The following is a 16,435-nucleotide window of genomic DNA, read 5'->3' as shown; positions in this document are numbered from 1 at the left end:
AAGTGAAGAGATCAATATCCAAGCTGAATCGATCAAGCAGGTGTAGCTTGTAGATCCTTCCACTGCCTTATTTTCATCAAGAGGAAGAGGACATAGGGGGCATGGTCGATCTACTCCTTAATCAACAAGACCAGCTTCATCCAATGCCATCTCTTGTCAAATTTGTAATAAAAGAGAATATTCGGCGCACAATTGCTGGGACATGCAGTCTTAACACAAGCTACAATCCTCCGAAATCGCAACCACCTAATTCATCAGCATCACATACTATGGTAGCCGCAAATGAGCCCATCAATCCTGACTGGTCTTTTGGATTCAGGTGCCTCTGATCACCTTACACATTCGACTGATAATATAGGCCGAGCTGAACGCCAATAAAAATTAAGACATTTAAAAAGATAATGAAAAGTTGGCATGCAATTTCATAAATATGATATGTAGTATGATTTATAATAATTTTGGAAAAAAAAAAAGGAAATTGCTGTCTCTAACAAAATCAACGAGATATAGACTAAAGAACAAACCATCATATCTTATTACAAATTTAAGAATTAAAGAATTAACTATAATACAAAGTGGATATTTTTAATTTCATCTTATAATTCACAGTTTTTAATTGACAGTGCACTCAGTAGGCAAGCCTTGGGGGAATCGCTTGCGATCGGCGCAGTAGTTATAGATCATGTAATTACTCTGCACCCACAACATCCTCTTCTGGTTCGTCACATCCATCTGGTAATCCATCCACGTTCCAGCCCCACCACCACCCATCTTCCTAGCTGCCGGGCATCTTGATCTGCCGGCGACCCACACGCAAGCGTCGGCGTTAAAGCTACGGTAAGAAGCGATAAATGGCGCATTTTTCCAGTCCGTCTTGATGAGGCCTCCACGGGTAGCCCAATCGTCAGCGTTCCAGAGGCTGGAGTAGATTCTCATGGCCTGACTCTTTGGGAACGCCACCCCTTTCGTCTCCAGATTTCTGAAAACCCTTATGGGCGTCCCATCCACCATGAATCTGCGCATGCATTTATCAAAGTTAGCATCTTTTCTCATATTTGATAAGTGATTATTAAAAGCTCTAGTTTTTGACGGCTTACATAATTTGTTGGGGATTCCAGATAACAGAGTAGGTGTGGAAATCCTTGGTGGGATCGAACCAGAGCTTGAACTGCATCTCCCGATTGCCCTTCCCCTGCGTGAACACGTTGGTGTGCAACGTGTAAGGGTCGCCGCTAAGGTTCCCAAGGAACTCGAAATCGATCTCATCGTGTGTCGGCCCCTGAGACGATAGCTGCAGGTGAAGCAGTAGTAAACCTCATTAGTTTAATGAATTCCGAGCTTTCACATGATAGAGTTACCGGCGTGAGAATGTTACTTACATAGTAGGCGGTGACGGTGCCGGCGGAATTGCCAGGGACGAGCTTGAGTTGCATGTCAATCTTGCCGAAGAGGTACTCGCTCTTGGACTGGAAGCCGGAGCCTGAAGCCCTGTCGAGGGAAAGGGTCAGCAGCTGCCCTTTATTCAGGACCTTGGCACGGCCGTTGCCCCAAGTGATGTCGATGTCATTGTTGAAGTTCCCTGCGGCGGCAGTGGAGACCGTCGCTGCAAGCAGAGTGCAGGCCAGTATAGGAAGAAGCAGTGCATTGGCCATTGCGGAGCTAGTCATCGTGAAGCTTAATGGAGAGGAGATAGCAATTAATTATGATCGCTGTTTTACGAATTTGGGTGTGGATATGGGAGCTGAGGCCGAAGGGCTTTTATAGGAGGCTTAGAAAATGAAGAAAACGTGGAGGGTGAAGGTAGGAATAAAGGTAGTGATTTCCAGCTAGTTTCTTCCCACTCATCGGCTCTTCTTAGCTGGCATCAGTCTGGATACAGAACACGGCATTGATGAATTAAGTTGCACACAGTATACAATGGCTATATTGTGATCATATGATATTGTTACAATTATTAAAAAAAAACACTTTTTTTTTGCATTATATCGAATTAATACCTGTTGAATTTGAATTGATATTGTATTATATCATGATATTTTGTAAAATATAAGCTTAAGTTTCGTTTAAGATAATTTTTTTAAGATCAAAACTTAAAAATAATTAAACTTATTCCAACTATAGCATAAAATATAGCATAAAATAACTTAAAAATATAGCATAAAATAACTTAAAAATAATAAAAAATAATGATCAAAACTTATTCCAACTATATCTAAGAATAGTTTTTGTTTAAGCATTTGATATTTAAGATCACTAATGCAAATAGTTGAAGAAATTATTAGTGGAGCAATGATTTGACCACTTTTAACTTGGTTGGAGTATCATTATTTTTTTATGATTTTTTTTTTAGCAAAATTACGGGACAAGCAAAACTTTTATTTCATAAAAATAAAATTATATTATAAAGCATACAACTCGGTATAATAGTTTGTTCGCTAAGGGCATCTCCAACCGAAAATTTCATTTTTCGCTCCAAAATGCAGTGAAACTAAAAAATGCCGTGATTCTTCTCCAATCGAACTCCATTTTGCACGCTTCTGGGAAGGTATCCGTCTTTCTCCTCTTTCGCGTGTTTTTTCGTCAAATCCGGTTGAAACAGAAAAATAGCGTAGGTGAGCAGTGACACGTCAATATCAGCGTCGCATTGTTCACCCACAAGCAAAAATAGGAAGATTTGACGTTCGGCTAGATCAACCGAACGGCGCCATAAACATATTTGACGTTCGTTTGAAGAAGCCCTATGGAGCTCAAAACACAACTAGCAATGCTCAAGATTCTAAAATCTAAACGCAGGGAAAAAAATCACAGGAGAAAACATTAAAAAAAAAAAAAAAATTTAAGAACTAAAGAAATTAAAATAAAAAAGATGCTGTACTCAGACAACAGCCAAAAACCCGTCAAATCATAGATGTGTCAAAAAGAAGATTGATCTTGGTTGCCTGAGAAGTGAGAAGGAACAAGACCATCTAAGGAGCAAAGGGCGTAAACTCATCCAGAATGACCAAAATTTAAAAGAAGCTGCAAGGCCTTATAAAGAGGAGCTGCGATAATGCTGCAAGTGGTTCTTAAAGATGTGCCAATTCTTTCATTAACTTGAGATGTATTGCTTTTCTTGCCCAGCAGAAAAAATATGAACAATATTCATGTAATCATTCAATCGCTATTAGTATAAATATATAATTATAAAAATATGTAACAATAAATGAAATAGTAACATGCTATATGATCCATAAATATTAATACAACTATATATTTTAAGAGCATTGATCAACATAGTTGAAAGTGATCAGTAAGCCCTATTAATCTTACACTCAGTAGTTCCAAAATAATTTATATAGGGGTGTCAATATTTGACACGACATGAAAATATGACCCGAACCAGAAATTTCGGGTTGGACCTGACCTCAGGTTTGGGTTCTCTTATTCGACCTGTTTGAAAAACGAGTTAGATTTGAGTTCCCGTATTCGACCAGTTTGAAAAACGGGTCGGGTTTGGGTTGACCCGAAAGGTTGTCGGGTCAATCAGGAAACCTGTCACGGCCCGACCCGATCCGGGACGGATCCCGCTCGCACCGGGTCGCGACACGGAACGAACAGACTGACTGACCAGGATCTGGCTTTGGAATTTGCTTATTGAACTAAATCTTTCAAATTATTTCAACTCAAACACCAACACACAGAACAGACCAGAGCTACTATGAATCATCAAATGCAGCGGAACAAATCATCTATATTTTTCTTTCTTTTCCTCAAAACAATCATCTACAAATACGGTACATGGCTAACAGAAGAAATACAGAAGAAAAGCCATGACCGTACAAAAATCAAAAGTACAAAAGTACCTATCACAGATCGGACTCTGAACTCTAGTCCTGGACTTCGTTCCCTTTCCCAGAACCTGAAAACCACCAGAAAACGAGAGTGAGCTCAACAGCTCAGCAAAGCAACAAACCTCCAATCAAAATTCTCAGATTCCAAAACCAAACACATCAGACCCAAATTCAAATCAGAAACCAAAACAGAATTAGACAGATATCGGAATCTTCGTACAGAAATCATAATCGGACAGTTCATAACAAAACAGATCAAATCAGAACAGATACGGACATATCAAATCAAAATCAGATCGGAACAGAAACAGACATATATAAAATCAGGAACATATTAGAACAAACAGATATCAGATATCAGATATATAATTAATAGCTCCTGGACGATGCTTACAGAAAAACACCTGGAGCAAATCTGGGCAAATTCTGGAACAGATTCTCAACTGATCGTCCCAGGACGATCTGGTCGTCCTGGACGATCATGGAGCAGATTTTGATATTACAAAACCCGTTTACAATGAGTTACCCTACTCGCCCTCGTCTGCGCGCCCGCCTGCATGCCAGTGTCCCCCCCCCCTCTCCCTCCTGAGCGCCAGCGTCCGAGTGCCCACCTGAGTGCTAGCGTCCGAGCGCTCGCCTGTGCGCCCGCATCCCAACGCCTGGCTGCGCGCCCGAGTCCCCGCGCCTGCCTACGCGTTTGCATCCAATATGCGTCCGCATCTGCCCGCCCGCCTATGCGCCCAAGTCCCGCGCCTGCTAGTTACAGCCCGCGTCCGCGCTCGGATATGTAATTTTGTCGGGTCGGCTCAACCTGGTAACCCGACGGATCATGTCCGGGTCCGAGTTTCAGGTCGGGTTAGGGTCGACCCGTTTGAACCCGGGTCAGTTCCGGGTTCGACTCGAAACCCGATTTTGACACCCCTATTTATATAACATATTAAGACATGAGTACATATCATTATTATATGCATTTCGTAAAATGTTTATGTTATGCATCATGTAAATCATGTGATTCATATATAACAAATATTTATATTAGTTTTATGAGTATTATCAATATTTGTATTAGTCATAGCATATATCTTATGTAAATTATGTCATATCAATTATGTTATCATGCATATACATGTATTGTAAATAAGAAAATACATCTAACTATGTGTGATATTTTTTCTGTATCTAGTCCTGTGTGACCACTATACAAGAATTAGTCATTATCAGAAGTCATTTAGGTCATATTACTTTCATATCAAAAGTCATAACTTCATGCCCATTAGTGTATCATATCACTTCAATCTATCTTTTTATGTCTCCCTTTTCATAGCATTTGGGATTACACCACAAATTTTATTTTAAAGTAAAGCCCATAAGCCGACCCTTCTGTATGTGATAATATATATTCAGCCAACTTGAATCAATCAATCATTTCTTGCTACCCTTTCTTGCATACAAACATTTCATAATATATATAAAATAATAAATATCTAATAGCACACTCAATGTTCAGTTCAATGTATAATACTAATATTGCATGTAAAATGCATATGAACTAAAATTAATAAAATTCATAAGAAAATATAGTATGCACTTTTTAATATATAATCCCTCGCAATAAATAGACACGGGACAAGAAATATAGAAGTGCGAGAACTGTTAAAAAAATCTAAACCCTAAAAAATAGAAAATGTACATATACACCACTCAACTCAAAAAAATCAATGTTAGTAACTCAACATGCCATTTTCCCTTGCTCTATATTGAAATAAATTGCATAATATATAATGACCTAATACAACTCAGTAGATTATATTATCCAAATTATTTCTTAATAATTACAAAACAAAAAACATAAAAAAGAAGTTATTCCAAGCTCAATCGAAAACTTATAACAGTAGAGTGGTGTTAGAACAATATAAGGTGTTCCAGATAACTAAGTAAGTTACATAATTTAGAGCATAGTATGTTTAATAGAATGTAAAGTATGCTAAATGGAATATAAATAAACATACAATGCAGAAAAAAATGTACAAAACTCCAACTGTTATATCTCTAATTCGAAACTTCAGACCCTTATGCCTCCCATTCAAAACTCCTGGCCCTCGGCCAATTCAGTACTCTCAGCATATTCAAAATTTTTTAAACAGAACTATGTAGATATATAATAGAACTCCCCTTGAACTTCTTAGATATAAACATAATATCATACAAAGATGCACAGTACATCAATTAGGCCTTATAACATTGTAGTTAACCAGTCAAACATAAATTGGACTATTTTCCCAATTGACAACATTTAAGCAGCCACTCAATACAGTGTAGTTAAAATTTACATACTCAAAATTTTATCAAATTATTAGACATTGTGAAGAATTAAGAGTGTCAAAACTTGTTTCATATTGAGTTCAGGTCAAATTCAAAATTGACTCATTCTTAAAAGGTTTGACAAGAACTTGACCTGCTAATCTAGTTGAGTGTGATGGACAAGTGTGAGCGAGCGAGCTAGTGCGAACTAGCAAGGAATCGAGAGAGGGCAAGGGCGAGTGTGACTGCGAGCAGCAATCGTGAGTGCGAGTGTGATTGGTGAGATAAGATTGACTGTCCGAATGAACAAGTGGCGGATGGGTCAAACGGGTTGTGTTGGAGTTTGTGGGTTAACCTGAGCCCAACCTTATATTTTAATAAAGACAAAAATAAAAAACCACCATCCAACCCATTTATTAAACGGGTTAACCCATACCTAGTATTTTTTTAATCAAACTTTTTTATGTCATATATTGACTACCCTATGCAAAACGATATTTCGAAGGTTTAATTATTTTACAATATTATTTTTCAATGTAAAGATGTTTTCCTATAATTTTAGAAAATCAGTTTAAAAAATATCCAATCGAAATCTTATAGAAAAATACCTAAATTTTTAGAAAAACGTTATCTGTAATCTATCAAAAAATTATCCGGTTAAAATTTCCATGTCTAAAAATTTACTCAGTTTGAAAGCCATAAATTTATATTTTAAATATGGAAAATCTAAACATCGTAGAATTGTTAAAAACTGAAATAAACACAATACAAACTATCTCGAGTTAGACAACTTCTAGAACTAATTTGTCGGTAGAAAATGACCTAAAGTGACCCATACTTATTTTCTCTCTCTAAAATTCCTCCTCTTTCTCTCTCTGTAGCTAGCTGATGTGATTGGGTGAAATGGCTTGGTTTAATGGAAAATTTTATTCTAATAAAAATTTTAGCTAAGCACCGCTTCGCCCAATCACACAAGCTAGTCACAGTGCCACCCTGAATGCCGCAACATGAATTAATTTTGTAAAATTTCAGAGAGCTCAACGCCACATTATTGCTTACCCTAGCAATGCAGCATCTCAAAGGAAAAATTTTCAGATTACACAAACATACACACAGTGTAAAACCTGACCTGCTGGGCTTTGTAAAGCTCATTATATGTGGTTAACAATTTCAGGTCCGAGCAAGGCAACTGGAATGGAGTTCGATCAGAATGTCAGACGAATCCTTTCACTATGGATGCCTGGGGCGTCACACACAGGCCCCCAAGACCCGCTTCAGAGAACATTCTTACATTCACTTTCATACAAAATATTTTCACGCACATGTAAATATTTTCCATTTATAGAAATTCAATAGTTTAAATTTTTATGATCGAGTCATAACATTTGACATTTTATCCTAACTCAAAAAATGTTATAGGCAAGTCAATTTGAAGCTAATCCATTTATTAAATGGGTCAATCTGAATCCGAATTTTTCAATTCAAATTAAGTTGATGGATTGGGTCATATATTGACCCCCACCCCACCCCCCTATTTGAAACCATGCACTATTTCATGATAAAGCTTTTACTCCATATAATATCCTTACCATTCCTCAAGGTAAATATTTTGAAGTAATTTATTAATCAGGAAGCTCTATATGACAATCCTTATGTCTCTCCCTATTCATAATCTTTTACGTTTGGAGCTCTTTAACTATAGAGGATCAAATCATGCTTATTGCTCTTATCTTTATATTAAAATCATACATGTTTTATTCCCTTATGTGAATAAGGGCTATAGTTAGACCTGTCAATATTGGACCCGACCCGAAAACCCGACCCGAAAATTTCGGGTTCGGGTCAACCCGAACCCGAACCGGGTCGGGTTCGGGTTAGAGATTTCGACCCGTTTGTAAAACCGGGTCGGGTTCGGGTTGACCCGGAAACCCGAAATCGACCCGGTTTGACCCGTTTTTAATTAATTTTGGAGGATTTTAATGAATTCACAGTGCCACCCTGAATGCCGCAACATGAATTAATTTGTAAAATTTCAGAGAGCTCAACGTCACAGCACCGCTTACCCTAGCAATGCAGCGCCTCAGAGGAAAAATTTTCAGATTACACAAACATACACACAGAACTTCAAGACCCGCTTCAGAGAATATTCTTATGTTCACTTTCATACAAAATATTTTCATGCACATGTAAATATTTTCCATTTATATAAATTCAATAGTTTAAATTTTTATAATCGAGTCATAACATTTGACATTTTATCCTGATTCAAAAAGTGTTATAGGCAAGTCAATTTGAAGCTAATCCATTTATTAAATGGGTCAATTTGAATCCAAAATTTTCAATTCAAATTAGGTTGCTGGATTGGGTCATTTATTGACCCCCTACTTTCAATTGCCAATATATCTTTTCAAATCCCTTTAATTTTTTTATTTTTATTATTTTTATTATTTTAAACTCAATTCCTTCTAAAAGGACGAATTCAACCTAACATCCGAGATTAAACAGACGTAACAGAGGATATGGACCACAATGCAATTATAAAAAACAACAAAAGGTTGGAATGCGTGCAATTTCATAAACATAAAAAAAAAGATTATAATTTATTAATAATTTAGGGAAAAAAATAGACTCTGACGCGATCAAAGAATCTCAATACAAATTTAAGAATAAAAGAATTATCTATAATACAAAGCAGCTATTTAACTTCACACTTCTCAGTTGATGGTGCACTCAGTTGGCAACCCTTGTGGGAATCGTTTGCGATCGGTACAGTAGTTGTAGATCATGTAATTACTCTGCACCGACGACATCCTCTTCTGGCTCGTCACATCCATCTCGTAATCCATCCAAGTTCCAGCCCCACTGCATCTTGATCCGCCGCCGATCCAAACGCAGGCGTCGGCGTTGAAGCCTTGGTAAGAAGCTGTAAATGGCGCGTTGTTCCAATCCGTCTTGATGAGCCCTCCACGGGTGGCCCAGTCGTCGGCGTTCCAGAGGCTGGAGTAGATCCTCATGGCCTGACTCTTTGGGAATGAAACCCCTCTCGTCTCCAAATTCCTGAATACCCTTATGGGCGTCCCGTCCACCATGAATCTGCGCATGCATTTATCAAAGTTAGCATCTTTTCTCATATCAGATAAGTGATAATTAAAAAGCGCTAGTTTTGTTGGCTTACATAATTTGCTGGGGATTCCAGATAACAGAGTAGGTGTGGAAATCCTTGGTGGGATCGAACCAGAGCTTGAACTGCATCTCCCGATTGCCCTTCCCCTGCGTGAACACGTTGGTGTGCAACGTGTAAGGGTCGCCGCTAAGGTTCCCAAGGAACTCGAAATCGATCTCATCATGTGTCGGCCCCTGAGACGATAGCTGCAGACGAAGCAGTAGACACCATCAGTTCAATGAATTCCGAGCTCTTAATGGAGCTAACGGCGTGAGAATGTTACTTACATAGTAGGCGGTGACGGTGCCTGCGGAATTGCCGGGGACAAGCTTGAGCTGCATGTCAATCTTGCCGAAGAGATACTCGCTCTTGGACTGGAAGCCCGAGCCTGAAGCCTTGTCCAGAGAAAGAGTCAACAGCTGCCCGTTATTGAGTATTTTCGCTCGACCGTCGCCCCAAGTAATGTCGAAGTCATTGTTGAAGCTTCCTGCGGCGGCGGCGGAGAGCGTAGCAACAAGCAAAGCGCACGCAAATATTGGAAGCAGAAGCGAATTGACCATTGAAGAGGTAGTCATCATATGAAGCTTCAATTAGAAGGCGGAGGAGGGGATGCAAATCAAATAAGGGGCTGGGGGCGGGGCTGGTTAATTTGGATGAAGAGGTCGGAAGTGAGGGTGAAGGGCCTTTATAGGAGTCTAAAACGCGCTGTGAGGACATTGGAGACTTCCTAGCTATCTTCTTCGCACTTATCTTGTCACCGGGATGTGTTAGCTGGCAGCAGTCTGGATGCAGTACGCGGGGTGGATGAAATAAGCAAAACACGCTATCCTGTGGCTATATTATGGTTGTATGGTATTGCTATAAATAATAAAAGGCACTGCCTGATGAATTAATAAGAATAATAATAAGAAAAAAAAATTACGGCCTCATTTAATTGTAATAAAATACAAAAATTATCTCTTCTTCAGAGTTAAAAAAAATGGAAACATATAATTAAAAATAATTATCTTATTCTCTTATAATTAAGGATTATAGAAGTTGAGCATCAACAATAGGATAGTTGATGGAGCTCAATATTAGTATACATAAAATAATAGTACGATGGTAGAAGTCGAGCGACGATAGTGATGATTACTTATATTATTGTTGATCACCGAGAAATCTAATAGACGTATTTGATGGTTAGTAATATTTTTTGTTTATCTTTTTGAGTTAAAAATAAGCTTCACACTTTAAATGTTAAACTCCATAGTAATTATGTGCAAATTATCATCTAAAGCCAACTTATAATCATAAGCAATAATAATGATGATTATATCACCAACAGATAATCTCAACTATCTTTGAAGCATAAGCTAAAGACATTTGATCATTTAAAAAAAAAAAACTGATGAATGTCAGTCTTATTTGAACTCGTTGCTTGAAATTGTACTGTTCAACCCTCTTTGAAGTTTGAAGGATTGATTAAGGGTTGTACATATAATTTTGATCAAGGGTTCTAGTAAAGTTCAAATAACTTCAAACTGGCTAAAATATGTCAAAGTTTATTTGAATATTAATAAATTGATTCATTTGAGTTGTTCAACTATATATGCAGATGTTTAAGCTAATCTTATTTGTTCATAGGTATTACTTGGTGTGGGTTGTATATAAAGCTACGAAAGGACGAGTTATGGAAAAACAAGTTATAAAATTTGAGGCTAATGACTTTACTTCTTAGACTAAGTGATATCCCTTTGAGCCATTCTTCAAAGCTTCTAGAATAAAATTCTTTGGTCCATAAATTCTTCAATTATAATTATTTTAGGCTAATGATCGACTTTACTGCTTAAACTAAGTGATATCCCTTTGAGCCATTCTTCAAAGCTCCTAGAATAAAATTCTTTGGTCTCTAAATTCTTCAATTAATATTATGTAAGGCTAATGATAAAAAGAATGGTGAGAACTCCATTGTGCTTAACATATGATGGAAGAAAACAACCCTCGGGATCACATGACTTGTTTTAGTGAATGGCTTAAATTTTTAAGAGTTTTCATATGATGTTGATTTTGAAAGGATGGCATGAAGTAGCATTCTTTTTTAACCACTACTTGGATGGGGATAAGAATTTTAAAATTGCAATATTTGAAAATGCTTTTATGAAATGCACTAACAAAGATAATTTATAGAAGCTTCTATTTTGCTTTTTTGTTGATGGTTTTCATGTATTCATGACATTTATAGTGTGGCCATCACTAAATTGATTCTCATGGTCAAATATGATGATGGATATTTTAGATGCCCTTGGAGTAAGATGTCTTGGGAGACAATTTTATGAGGGTTTAAGGGATAATGTGCACTATATATGGAGCATATGTAGTGGGGAAGATTGCCTTTGACTAGTGCACTATGATTGTATTTGCATTATTGCCATATTATTGGACTTATCTAACCTTGGGAAACATATGTGTGGAGTTCCTTTGGAATGGAATGCTAAGGATGTTGAGTTGAAAGACTAACAAAGTTCTCACAAGCAAAATATTTTTTTCATAGCTCATGATCATAAAGACAGAAGTGTTTTTTTTCATAATATAAGAATATAAAGAACTTATGAGGAGATGTATACAAGGTGCTAAAATTTTCTCTTCCTTATTTTCTATTTGGAAGTTTTTAATCTCAAGCTACAATTTAAAGTTAATAAGAAGGATTTCTATTTGGCCTATTATTCATATTCTCACTTAGTCTTTCATAATTAAAATTAGAAGAAATCAAGCACGACTATTTATGATAAGAGAGTAAGGGAGATAGTGGATTTGCAACTATCTACAAGTAATTTCCTCTCATCTTAATACGAGAGGATAAAGTAGCATTTTGGCATCGTATGAGGTTGACAACTCTGAGCAAAAAGAAATAGGAGTGGGCATTCAAAATGAAGAGTGATTTAAATAGTCAAATACTCTAACAACATGATTAGATAGTAAGGTAAGAAATATTTTTCTTCATTTAAAGTGTGAGAAATTATTTCATTAAACTAGCTTTAGTTTCAAATTTTTAGCATATTGATTATGTATATTTCCTAATAAGGGAGAAAATAAAATGTTTTTCAAAAACCAGTGGTTGAGGCATAATTTTGTTGAATAAAATATTTGATTACTAATGCAGAACAATAATTGTAATGTTCAATGAAATAATAAGGAATGAATCTTTCAAGTGGTGTGAATATACTACGTACCATGTATACCATTAGGAAAGATGGTAAGTTTCTAAAGCCATGGCATGCATGATGCAAAGTTCATGTATTTTTCTATTGAATCGAAATAATGTTTATTAGATAATATATGAGACCTCAATGTCAACAAAATTCATGAAGGTGCACCATGATATAAAATTGGCAAGCAAAGATGAATCCATTCTACAAGTGCTTCTCTAAGTTATTTGCATAGCGAAATTATTTTGACTATTGACAAGTATCACTTTCATCATAATTTTTTTGCTACATAGGAGTTTTCAAATGTTATCTTAAGATAAATCATCTATTAATTCAATAACTAGTAATCAAAATTAAAATAGTTTTTTATATATTTTGATTGATGAGCCATTTACATTTTATTTAGAATGATAATTGTGAACTATATTTACAACAAATGATATGTCTAATTTTAAAAATGAATCTATTGGATGTTATATCTGATCACATGTTGATTTTTTTCACAAAATATTTATCCATGCATCTATATTAGAATGTTATTTTACCATTATATTTGGTGCATACATTTATTTCTAATGTATAAATCAATTTATAGAAGTGTAGTGTTATAATTGCTATGATTGTACTATCTCATAAATATTTTGTTTGATCATCTTTATTTTTTTATTATATTTAGCGTCTATGTTTCTTTCAATAGTACTTAAAGTGTCATTGCAAAATATTTATCATATAAGCACCTTATTCGACCATATTCGAATAATTAAAACTATTCTATGTTCGACTCTTCCATCAGTCACGTCAAATATTTATATTTGATGAAAATGATGTACGTAGGTTTGATTAAGTGTTCGAATAAATGCAATTTAGATTATAATTTTTTTGAATAAACACATTATTGATCGTGTTTAACCAATTAATCGACCCTATCTTCTATCATTTCATTAATCGGTAAATTATCATCAAGAAAGGGTCTAACATTGGTTTGATTAAGTGTTGAAGTGTTAACTATTGTATATATTTTTTATTAATATATTTTAAGCACCTTATTTGATCTTGTTCAAATAAAAAATCTACCATGTGTTCAACCCTTTCATCTATCATAAGATTATCTTCTATTGAAGGATCAAATATATGTTTGATTAAGTATTTGACTAAATATTAATTTTTTTAAAAAAATATAGTTTAGGCACTTTATTTGAACATATTTAAATACAAGTTACTCTACACTGATTACGTCGTCGATCTTATCACATTATCTTAAATAAAAAGGTCAATAGGTTCGATAATAATTTAACATGATTGATGAAAGGGTCGGACATAAGGTTTGAATAAGTTTCAATTTTTTTATAAATTTTTTTAATAATAACTTAAACTTCTTACTCGAACAAGATTGAACACTCTATAGAATATATGCTTGATTATTTTATCAATCAATATCAAATTATCTTTGATGAAATGGTTAAACATAGTTTTGCTTGTGTTTGAATATGTTTTAACTATTTTATAAGTTTTAAGACAAATGTATCGACTGTATATGAACTTTATTCGATGCTTATTCAAATTAATGTTAAAATTGTTATATATTATATATTAAATTTAATTATAACTAAATTTTAATTATTCAAATTATAATTAAATTAAATATATAAATATTATTGCATCAACATATTATTTAATTCAAGATAATATAATTCTATCCTTTTTTACTTTTTTTTTGACTCAATATCTTCTTTCAAACAAACAAGAATTCAACAACCTTTAGATAGAGACTAAGATTTTATTTGGGATAGTTTTCTTTTTTGTTTTTTAAAATAATATTTTAGTTAAAAAAGTTTTTAGCATAAAAATCTTCTTTAAAAAGCACGAAAAAAGCCCTCTCGAATAAGGGAAATTATTGGATTCGGACACCAAATACAGCTTACCGTTCAGAGATGAATCATGTGCAACCACGTTATCCAGTACCGAGCTCAGTATTGAGCAGTACCGAGCTTGATTTAGAATAAGTGATGATGTGACACATTGATGTAGTGGATCGGCGGAAGTCGATACCTGCAAGAAGGATTTGAAAATTCCCAATCCAGGGAAGAAGAAGAAGAAAGCTTTTCAAGCTTCAAAGACTAAAATATATCATTCAATGCCTCTTTTCTTCTTACATCACAAAATATATAATACTTTAGGTAGGAAACTAGAGAAAACTAGAAGGTTCTTTGTAAGATATCCTAAGGATCATTTTAGGCTAAAGTGCTCCGCATCATTCTCCCCTTGCGTAAAAAAAACTCGACTCCGTTCGAGGCTCGTTACTTAGAAGGGAGGTAAGGTGGAAAACAATTCCTGGATCGAAAACTTTGTTCTCAATATTTTCTTGGAAGTCCTCAAAGCTCATTACTAGATTGTCCATTGCTTTGTAGTCCCCAATGGATTGGTAAGCGTCCTCTCGTATAGGATTCCTCACGCTGTTGAGTCTCCCAGCTTTGTCATACAAGTCCACCATGTAGCCGTAATTCTTAGACCAATACTCAATTCCATAATTACTTTTCATCAAATCAAGTCCTCTATCAGCCAATCCCGCAATGCTGTACCCACGGAGGGCAAAAACAAGTGTAATTTCCTTGGGCTCTAATTTTTCTTTCTCCATGAGCTCAAAGACCTCAATGCATTGCTTGACTGCTCCCTTCATGCCTCTAGCAAGGATATCATTTCTAGACAAAGATGCAGTTTCACATGTTTTGAATAACTCAGGATGCTGCTCTTGATTTATGCTTTCTAGTAGATGAAGAATTTGAACTGTGAATCGATCTCCCTCGACAAAATCAGCACTGAAATCGTCAATAACCAACTGCTCGAAGACAGTAGCGACATTACGTCGAGCATTACGTGAGCATGATGTTGGATCAACCCTTTCAGCACCATTTAAACATGGTATTTCCACATCTGTTGAAGTTACGAATTCTGCAAAGCCAAAAGAGGGCAGGGATATAAAACTCACAAAAGAATTAGCATGTAGTAAGTTTAGAGCAAAGAAAAAGGTCGCATCCGTGGCAGTTGATGGCAAGACAGACTGGGTAAATGGCGCTGAACTAGATGAGAAGGACGAGGACAGAGCACTTCCAAATGAAGATGTTGAAGATGAAGGTAGCTGATTGGGAGGATTTGCGGTGCAGTCGGCTTCGGAACCATGCTCCGCGGACATTCTGATATCCACGAATCCTCCACCTCTCATCCCCTGAGAGTTCATATTACTGCCCAATGGCAACTGTGGGGCGTACGTCCTCGCACCCTTGGCGGACATAGCGAGATTAGCGATAGCATTTGCAGGAATGGATCTCGTCATGATGTTCGCGTTACAGCGTCCTGCCTGAGAAAAACATAGTGAGAGACCGGTGTTATCATTTCCAGAAGCCAACGGATCCCAGTAAAAGACGCTATTATTAATATTGACACTGCTGCTGTCAGGATTTCCTTTGCAAATAGCAGGTCTCGAAACCAAGTCTTTGATCTCCTCTCTCACTACCCTTCTAGATAAGGATTTGTTCTCAACCGATGCAGAGGGCGGTGTTGCTCTAGCTGAAGGCACAACCTCTCCATCTCCGACCATGATTGAGGAACCAGCTGATCCGAAAGGCGAGGTCATCGGAAGGAAGGAACAAATAGCATCGGTCACAGGCGGAAGCGGCGAAGGTTTTAAAACTTTGGAAAGCTGGGGCATGAATTCATAGACCAGAATTCTCTCTTCATCTTCACAGCAATAACCTATCAGCTTCCCTAAATGAGGGTGTCTCAGCTGCCCCAGAAAAATCACCTCCGCCTGAGCGGAAACGACATGAATGTCAGAAGACATTTCGGCCTCAGGAATGAACATGTCGGAGTGCTGGGCATCAGAATTGGAGTCTTCTTCAGCACGGCTTCCGACGGAGTTGGAGTCTTTAAATGCAGTAGGATGACGAACGCCGGTC

General features: G+C 36.3%; 2 protein-coding genes across 2 annotated transcripts; both read right to left on the bottom strand.

Annotated features, from left to right (window-relative positions):
* Positions 1-507: 507 nt before the first annotated feature.
* Positions 508-1,769, bottom strand: LOC110102810 (probable xyloglucan endotransglucosylase/hydrolase protein 23). Its single transcript, XM_020831291.2, has 3 exons — positions 1,380-1,769; positions 1,098-1,291; positions 508-1,015 (listed from the first exon to the last, which is right to left on the bottom strand). Exons 1-3 carry the CDS (start codon positions 1,665-1,667, stop codon positions 613-615), a joined length of 885 nt encoding a protein of 294 aa, XP_020686950.1. The 5' UTR covers positions 1,668-1,769; the 3' UTR covers positions 508-612.
* Positions 1,770-8,716: 6,947 nt separating this feature from the next.
* Positions 8,717-10,103, bottom strand: LOC110102811 (probable xyloglucan endotransglucosylase/hydrolase protein 23). Its single transcript, XM_020831292.2, has 3 exons — positions 9,582-10,103; positions 9,307-9,500; positions 8,717-9,224 (listed from the first exon to the last, which is right to left on the bottom strand). The coding sequence occupies exons 1-3, from the start codon at positions 9,870-9,872 to the stop codon at positions 8,846-8,848; spliced, it is 864 nt and encodes a 287-aa protein (XP_020686951.1). The 5' UTR covers positions 9,873-10,103; the 3' UTR covers positions 8,717-8,845.
* Positions 10,104-16,435: the final 6,332 nt, after the last annotated feature.

Source organism: Dendrobium catenatum, unplaced genomic scaffold (genome assembly GCF_001605985.2).
Source record: "Dendrobium catenatum unplaced genomic scaffold, ASM160598v2 fragScaff_scaffold_1199, whole genome shotgun sequence".
Classification (NCBI taxonomy): Eukaryota; Viridiplantae; Streptophyta; class Magnoliopsida; order Asparagales; family Orchidaceae; genus Dendrobium; species Dendrobium catenatum.
Note: the sequence above shows the minus strand (reverse complement) of the source record. Positions and strands in the feature narration are given on the sequence as shown.

Coding starts and splice junctions, on each gene's coding strand:
- LOC110102810 (XM_020831291.2), bottom strand. CDS start 1,667: ATGACTAGCTCCGCAATGGCCAATGCACTGCTTCTTCCTATACTGGCC. Junction 1,292..1,379: donor GCACCGTCACCGCCTACTAT/GTAAGTAACATT, acceptor CTTCACCTGCAG/CTATCGTCTCAGGGGCCGAC. Junction 1,016..1,097: donor TGGAATCCCCAACAAATTAT/GTAAGCCGTCAA, acceptor ATGCATGCGCAG/ATTCATGGTGGATGGGACGC.
- LOC110102811 (XM_020831292.2), bottom strand. CDS start 9,872: ATGATGACTACCTCTTCAATGGTCAATTCGCTTCTGCTTCCAATATTT. Junction 9,501..9,581: donor GCACCGTCACCGCCTACTAT/GTAAGTAACATT, acceptor CTTCGTCTGCAG/CTATCGTCTCAGGGGCCGAC. Junction 9,225..9,306: donor TGGAATCCCCAGCAAATTAT/GTAAGCCAACAA, acceptor ATGCATGCGCAG/ATTCATGGTGGACGGGACGC.